We start from the raw sequence: 8,974 nt of genomic DNA on the forward strand, positions 1-8,974 counted from the left end.
TTTACAAGTTTAAAGCTAAAGGCACATTGGAAACATTACCTGGGCAAGGCAGAAAGAGCATGCTGTCGACAACTGCTGTCCAGTACCTGAAACAAAAGGTAGAGAAAATTCCTAAATAACTTCCAATAGAATAACATTCCCAAGCACACCTTCAGTTCTACCATGGCTTGGTTTCAGAAGAAGGGTTGGAAGATTCTGGAGTGGCCATTGCAATCGCCCAACTTAAATCTATGGTGGCCAATGCAACACACAAGCCCAAGAATGTCAAAGAACTGAAGGCCTTTGCCTGTGAGGAATGGGCTAAGATACCTGTTGATTGCTACAAGAAACTTGTGTCAAACTATGTTTCACATCTGAAGGACGTTATTACTGCAAAGGGAGTTGTACTAAGTGCTAATATTGTATGTGACTAAGGGGTTGAATAATTTTGTCAATGAGGACACAAAAAGGACATTTGTTGGTATATTAGAGAAAAATATTGTTGTAATTGAAGTTGAATTTGTGTTTTATACAAGTTCTTATTTTTAAATGTTAAGTTTTCTAAACCAATTTACATCAATGGGGGTAAATAATATTGAACACATCTGTATACAAAATAATTTTTACTCTCCACAAAGTGATGTATATTATTCAATGAAATGAAGCCACTTTAGTCCACACATAGTCAACTTAAGGGCTTTTTGAAATCGTAATTTAAGACTCTCCCAGGCATATATATTGCAATATTTAACATTATATGTGTTTTTATAAAGATTTAGACCCCAACCAAACTACTAAAGTTTTTACTGTTTTGCAGGGCTTTAAATCTAAAGGGGTGGGGGGGGGGGGGGCAAAGCCCCCATCCCCTGTAATTCATGCCTATCTGTTGTTTTTGTTATTTTAAGAAATTCTAGAAATGAGTCTACATAGCACCACTGTTTTCTTTTTTCATCACTGTAAAAGAAACCTACAGGAGTTTCCAGAAAAAAGATAGCATAAAATGCAATTAAATCTATGAGAAATAGCAAAGCTGCCAACACAAAATATTTTTGTTTTTAAACTATTTCAGGTCTTTGAAATGAACAGTCTGAAATGTGTGATGGTTGGCGATGGGGCTGTGGGAAAGAGCTGTCTCCTTTTCACCTTCACCAACAATGCCTTTCCTAAAGAGTTTATCCCAACTGTGTTCGACAACTACAGTTCAGAGATCACAGTGGATTCTACACCCTACACCCTTAACCTGTGGGACACAGCAGGACAGGAGGACTATGACCGATTGCGTCCCTTATCCTACCCCCAGACAGACATCGCCATCATATGTTTCTCCATCTGTTCGCCAGCCTCTTATGAAGAGGTCAAGAAGAAGTGGTATCCTGAGGTATGCCATTACTGCCCCAACGTACCCCTCCTGCTGGTGGGCACAGAAATGGACGAACGATATGCTCCATGGCTTTTAAAAAATCTAAAGGGGCATAACTTGACTCCTATTACCAAACAACAGGGCGAGGCCCTTGCTCGAGAAATTGGAGCCACCAAATACCTTGAATGCTCGGCAATAAAGCAAGTCGGAGTGAGAGAAGTGTTCGTGGAGGCAGTCCGTGCCTTCCTAAATACAAAGCCTGTGCCTTCTAAAAGATGCTGTATTCTGTTATAAAGAAATACGATAAGATGACCAATCCATGCTTTGTCCACAGATGGATTCTTTCATCTGAAGAGGAAATCTGAAGGTGGATTGATGGATGGACAGTTTTAGCCAGATGTTGCTGGCTGAATATCACAATTCAATGCACTGCCCACTGTGATGAATGCCCAGTGCACATGTGACACTGTGGATTGTGGAATGATAAATGCTTGCACGACTTTGGAAATTGGATGTCTCATCTATCTGGTATCCTCTATAAGGCTTTGTTTTAACTTCAACAATTAATGTTGTCTTTGCCATGGGCATGCTGGCTATTGTTCAACCTCATTCATAAGATAACAAGCCGTCCCTGAGGAAACACTTTATAATCACATATTCACAAACATAGCATTTTGAACTGGAAAAACAACATTATTTAGTGTTTCTACAGTCTGATGATATTGACCGACCAAATTCATATAAAGCTTGTCCAACATCACAGCAACGGCATTAGGTCAAATTGTTATTTTTTTGCTGCAAATGATAATCATAATCATCTTATAATTCTTACTGAAAGAATTGTGAGTAATAATAATAATAATAATAATATAATAAATTTTATTTATATAGCACCTTTCATACATTAAAATGCAGTTCAAAGTGCTGTACATAGAAAAAGGCAATCAAAACACTAATTAAAAAAGGAAAATGGAAAAGGAAAAAACAGTAAAATTTTAAATAAAAAGGAACATTCAGATAAGATGTAATAGAAAACAAAATAATATAAAATAAAAATTATAAAACTGTAAAAGAACAAAAATAATAACAATAAAATCAAAATTACAAAAGATTGTGACTGTGAAATAAAACAATTAAAACATAAAACAAATGGATTAATTATTAAAACAAAGTTTAAAGAAATATGTCTTAAGCTGCTTTTTGAAACTATTTACTGATGATGCTTGTCTGATAAATTGTTCCATTTCTTTGGAGCATAAAAACAAAAAGCTGCTTCCCCACTTCTCTTCTTATTAACTTTTGGTACTTTAAGAAGATTGGAGGTGCTAGATCTTAAGGAACGACTGGGAACATAAAGAGACAGACAATCTGTAATATACGATGGTGCCAATCCATTTAAGGCCTTAAAAAGTAATAACAGTATTTTAAAATCAATTCTAAAAGATACTGGAAGCCAATGTAATGATGCTAGAACTGGTGTAATGTGTTCTCTCTTCTGTGTTTTCGTTAAAATAGTGTTATGTAACTTAAATACATAACTTTTTTTGTCTGTCGATTCTGATGTAAGCTGATTTATGCATGAATTAAAAATATTTAAAATGTGTCAATAACAAATCAGTAGCTACATCCCAATTATTGTTGCCACCTGTCCTGTAAAATACAGAATAGTCCTTTATTTGGCAATTAAATGTAAATGATTTGTTCTGTATTTCCAAAAATGTCCAAAATGTCTGTCACACACATCAACATTAAATGTAAAAGTAAAGATCAGAAAGTTATTTTTGCTTATTTTACTTTGATTATTGTGGTTTGATTGATTGTTTGGTATGTTGAGTTTTTAAACTCTAATTAATAATAATCAGTATTATCCGATATAAATATATTATGTGGTTATTTAAAGACAAAATCATTCTAATGGATTAGCATTTGATAAATACATACATACATACATTTATTAAGAGAAATGTTTATTCTTTAATATGTAAACATTTATTAGATTAAAAATGTTTGTAGAGCTTTCTGTGTATTTTCTGTGTAGGTTCTCATTTTGTGTAGTGTATATTTTAAAAGTTGATTATTTATAAGTTGAAAATTATTTTGCTGGTAACAAATCATTTCAAGCTTTAAATATGACTAATTGTTTTTTGATCACTCCTTTAATAAATACACCAGAACAAAATAAATTATGCTAACAGTGGGCATTCATTATTATAATTACTGAAATGTGGCCACCCTTTTGCCATGTCCCATGGAAGCTAAAGAACGCTACACAGACCTTTAGGATCTCCTGTACTGAATGTGGATATGAGTCACTTTTCTGTTGGCATGAATAATTTTAGCCAGACACAGCCGGTCACAATCATTACCACCCACTGCACTGTCCACTGTGGGTGGTGGCCTAATGTTTTCTGTGACATATTACCGGTTTACACAAGACACTGTGGATCAATAAAAGTTCAGGGCCCAGAAAAGTTTAAAAATGGACAAACTATAACAAAACATTCAGAGAGAACTCCTTTCTTTTATTAAAATTCACATGCCTACACTGCCCTCTGCTGTGGAGGTGATTACAGTGTTACAGTAGGACTGGGTTCAGCACAGTTAACACATGGGTGTTTAGTCTTACCCACAAACGGCTGGTGTTGCTGCAGGTTTACATTCTAATGCCAGCCATCACTAGAATACTCTGAAAAGACTAAAGATAAAGTCTGACACTGTCTCATATCTAAAGACGGTTTCTCATTACTCTGCAAAAACTGAGAATCTTAAAGCGGCTCTAATTATGGGAGCATATTGCAAAGTTTAAGTGCTGGTAAGTAATGTGTTAGTAATTTGTATTTGTACATAAAGTATGTGCACATTAAAACATCTTTGAAGATCTCCTCACAACAATCAATACCTGGTTTGGTAATTCAGTGATGTTAAATCAGGTGAGCTGCTAATGGAACTGAACAAACAGACACACTGACTGGGGTACCCTGGAAATATCCAAAACCAGTTTAGGTACTGGCAATTGCATTACCTTTTTTTTTACAAATAATCTGCATTAAAAATGATATTTTTCTGTACATTTACTGATGAATACTGTCTAAAAACAGAACACCGCATAGGCTGGAAATAAATCCATATCCAATCCAATCCAATCCAGATATCTGGAGTCGCCTGTTTAGGACCCTGTACATACAGTACCAACCAAAAGTTTCGACACACATTAAATTCATTGTTTTTCTTTGTTTTAAAATGTTCTGCAATTGTAGACAAACTGTGAAGAAAAAACATTTGGAAACATTTGACAACCAAAAAAAAGTGTTAAACAAACCAGAACATGTTTTATATTTTAGGTTCTTCAAAGTAGCCCCTCTTTATTAGATGACAGCTTTGCTCATCTTGGCTGGATTTTCTCAGTCAGCTTATTAAGGTAGAGCCACCTGAAATGGCTTTCAGTTAACAGCTGTGCTGAACTTGTGAAGAGTTAATTACAGACAAATCAAGTCTCCCTGAAGCTGCGGGAGTCTACTGCATTTCGGTAGTGGCTCCCGGATGCCCGCGAGTCACATATAATCTCCCGGAATTCAGAATGAGTGCCCCAAACGCGCACACAGGCGACAGACCTTTATTCTCTAATCGCGTTTGGGAAGGAGAGAGAGAAAACAGAGTGGGTTCTGATTGGCCTGTTCTCTGCAAAGAGTCTGTGAGACAGCCAATCAGTTTTTAGTGTGGGCGGGCAGTGTTTTTCCCCCCTCCCGGACGGGATTTGTTCAGTGAGTGAGAGAAAGCAGATCATGGCAGAGGCAATATTAATAATTATTATAATATGATATGAAATATTTTTGATGTTGTGCAATTTTTTGTGATATTGTAACTGTCAATTTTTGTCAAATAAAGGCTTTTTTCCAAAAAAACAACAAAAAGGAAAGCAGAGGCAGGGCCTTCCAAAAAGAAAAAAGATAAAACTAATTTCACCTCTGAATACTCTAAATTTAATTAAAAAAAAAAGTAAAATTAATTAATATAAAAGTAAAGTTTCGTTATCCTTTGGTGTGTTTGCAATTTTTTTTTGTTCTGTTTTTTTTTTTTTTTTTTTTGGCGGGGGTAGGGGGTGGAGGGATAACCTCCCTGAAATCAACTTTTGCAACTTGGGATGTCTGTGATTACTTGATTTTCTTGCCTCTTAATGTGTTTGAGAGCATCATTTGTATAGCTGTGAAGAGGTAGAGTTGGTATACAGTGAATAGAACTATTTGAGTTATGTTCTAATCCATATTATGGCAAGAACTACTCAACTTAGTAAACACAAAACATATTTAAAAAAATTAAGGTCAGTCCATCTGAAAAACTTTATGAACTTTTGAAGACAAAAAGTTACCTCTTATGCGCAGGATAAGGTCATCAGAGTTACCAGCCTCAACAAGGTGAGAGCACCTAAATGCTTCACAGAGTATTTTGGATTGTTTAACTCTTTTAGATTTAGTACATGATTCTGTACATGTCCTTCATAGTCTGAATGATATCAGGAATCAGTATTCATTTAATGGAATTCAGGACACTTGTGGGTGACACCACCATGAAGCCTCATTAGACTGTCCCGTGTGTCCCATACAGCTGCCTATATACGAAACAGATCCTGTAAGTACTTAATCTTGCTGAATATTGTTGAATTGTTTGGCAGTAACCCTATAACGCACTCGAGAAGACCAGAAAAACAAGTCTTCAGAAATTTAGTTTCATTTTAGGGACTGAGGCTGTCATGGCTGGATAGTTCTGTCGGTGTGGAGGCTGTTTCATGTGAGGGCACTCGGAGAAACAATTTCCAAAGTCTCGAGCTACAGGATAATCTCTCTGGGTAGGTTTACACTCTGGAACATTGAGAATTAGACTATTTTTATGTTTTTATTTTCATATGATAACTGACCTGAAACAGATCCAGGATCAAAACTGAGTATACTCCATTACAGGTGCCAACATTCTCCTTTGTGATTTGTGTATGTGGATACTGCTTTTGTACCAAATCATGATTATAATCACCTGTTTAAAATCGCATCACTAGTTACTTTTATTGACTCATTATCAGCCAAAACCCAACGTTTTTTTGGAATGTGCTTCAGGCAGGGATGTGCAATAAGGTGCTAACCTATAGTTTTACTGTGTATTACTGGAAAGCAAAAGGATCTACAGTAAGTCACCACCTCAGCACAAATAGCTCCAGTGTCTATGAGTATAGGTATTTTGTTTTTTTTTTTGTTTTTTTTTACAATGGCTTGAGATGCAATAGAATACTAGTATATACGACTAATTAGATGTACAGATGAGTTATTAACTAATTTGGTGAGATTACACTGTGGTGTCTTTTTCCATTTCCTCCCTCCCCAGATCAGAACAGGAAAGGTGACATGCCCCCAGTCCAAGTTAAGTGTATAATGTAAATATGAAATTGTAAAAAATGAAGCAGCAACTAAGGTAGGAAAGCAGAGAGAGGTTTATATGGACAGGTATAAAAACGGTTTCAGAATCCCAGAGATAAAGAGCGTGAACACACTCTGCACATGTGAGATTACATTCTTACATTCTGAAGGGTGTACATTGCAGACTGAGATTTCTCAGCAGCCACTTTTTGTTTAATAACAGCATTTGCTAGAGAAATGGCTTTACTTAATTCTGTTCTGGTCTGTTGTAAGGCTCTTCTACCTCTACTGTATTTCTGTAAACTTTCTTCTTAATTAGTCTAGCTTAGACATTGTGGAAGCTAAACAATATGCGGCCAACAGCTAATCTAAAAAAAAAAAAACACACTCTGTGTGATCCTGTTCATGATGCCAATTTTGTAGAGGGGATAGCTTTCCCCAACTATTGGGGTAATACTGTATTGGTTTCCTCTCGGGCAACTGGAAAGTGAAAGTGTTAACCGAGCGTGCTTCAAGCTCAGAGTGTTAACTGAGCATGCTAGCAGTTCTGAGTGCTGGACTCAAACTTCCTCAGACCAAGTTCCACATAGCCACTATTTAATGCCCATTGTTGAGTGAGTTCTTGACTCAAATCAACCTAAAGACTGATAGACTGATGCTTGCATGGACTTTAAAAACTGTAAACAGAAAAGCAATAGTCTCACGCTCCTGCTGTTCTTTGCAAGCTGCAATATTTTTAGCTATCCCTTAACAAACTGACTCCTGATTGGCTACTACAACCGAGGATCTGGCTTATAATTGACAAAAGCATCAGACATTTAACCCTTAGATATCCTAACTGCTAGACATTAGCATTTATTTACTATGGATTTTAGAAGAGCATACAGTTAAAAATCATAATCCCCACTGCAGTAAAATGTTTTAGCAAGTTTATCATTTACTTTTAACTGGTTCACAATCAGATCATATTAGGACTTGTATAATAGACAAATGCAACTTAAATTACAACAATAACTTTTAATATACCAACAAATTACTTTTTTTTTGTGATTTACTCATTGACAAAATTATTCAACCCCTTAAAGATAACCACTCTCAAGAACAGACGTTTCAATCAGGTGTTTTTAATCAGGGTTGTAAGCACTTACAGATGTGAACAGAACCATAATGAGGAGAATTAAGCAGATTTAAAATGACTTAGATACTCAGCTCATTCTAGACAGTTAAATGGTATCTTTGCAATGTGGGGAAGTCCACTGAATGGTCAATGGTTTTTCGGTACCTGAAACAAAAGGTAGATAAAAACAGAAAAGAACACCTATACCTTGAAGCATTGTGGTGGGTTAGTCATGCTCAGATACAGGAAATCTCCACCGTGGACGATACCATGAATTCCGTTAAATACCAGGAGATCTTTGGCGGAATTCTGATGAAAGCTGTGACAAAGCTGAAACTTAGGTGACATTGGACCTTCCAAAAGGACAACAATGTCAAGCATACTGTCAATTCTGCTATGGCTTGGTTGCAGAAGAAGGGCTGGAAGATGCAGGAGTGGCCATTGCAATCGCCCAACTTAAATCCCATAGAAAATCTATGGTTGGACTTGAAGAAGGCCGATGAAACACGCAAGCCCAAGAATGTCAAAGAACTGGAGACCTTTCCCCATGAGGAATGGGCTAAGATACCTGTTGATCACTGCAAGAAACTTGTGTCAAGCTATGTTTCACGTCTGAAGGACATTATTACTGCAAAGTTGTACTAAGTACTAATGTATGTAACTAAGGGGCTGAATAACTTTGTCAATGAGGAAATCACAAAAAGGACATTATTCGGTACCACTTTAAAATAAGACTACCTTTATAAAGGGTTTATAAATGGTTTACAATTAGTTTATTAATTGTTACTAATTAGGTTGTAAATGCCTTAAAAATCAATAATAATCAGTTATAACACATACTTAGAAAGGGCAACAATATAGATGGCTGTGGGTTCACTATTCGGCAAACAACAGGTCATTGTTGCCCTTTCTACATATGTGTTATAACTGATTATTAATGATTTTTAAGGCATTTACAACCTAATTAGTAACCATTAATAAACGAACTGTAAACCATTTATAAACCCTTTATAAAGGTAGTCTTATTTTTAAGTGGTACCCATTATTCTTTATGATATGAAACCTAATTTTGATGTTAATGTTATTTTAAGAAATGTAAGAAGGAGTTTCCAGAAA

The 8,974-nt window shown here is 35.8% G+C and overlaps 1 protein-coding gene across 1 annotated transcript; it reads left to right on the forward strand.

Annotated features, from left to right (window-relative positions):
• Window positions 1-890: 890 nt before the first annotated feature.
• On the forward strand, window positions 891-1,646 carry LOC125782580 (rho-related GTP-binding protein RhoG-like). The gene has a single exon (XM_049467000.1). The coding sequence runs from the start codon at window positions 1,058-1,060 to the stop codon at window positions 1,631-1,633; it is 576 nt and encodes a 191-aa protein (XP_049322957.1). The 5' UTR covers window positions 891-1,057; the 3' UTR covers window positions 1,634-1,646.
• Window positions 1,647-8,974: the final 7,328 nt, after the last annotated feature.

This window comes from Astyanax mexicanus, chromosome 18, assembly GCF_023375975.1.
Source record: "Astyanax mexicanus isolate ESR-SI-001 chromosome 18, AstMex3_surface, whole genome shotgun sequence".
Classification (NCBI taxonomy): domain Eukaryota; kingdom Metazoa; phylum Chordata; class Actinopteri; order Characiformes; family Acestrorhamphidae; genus Astyanax; species Astyanax mexicanus.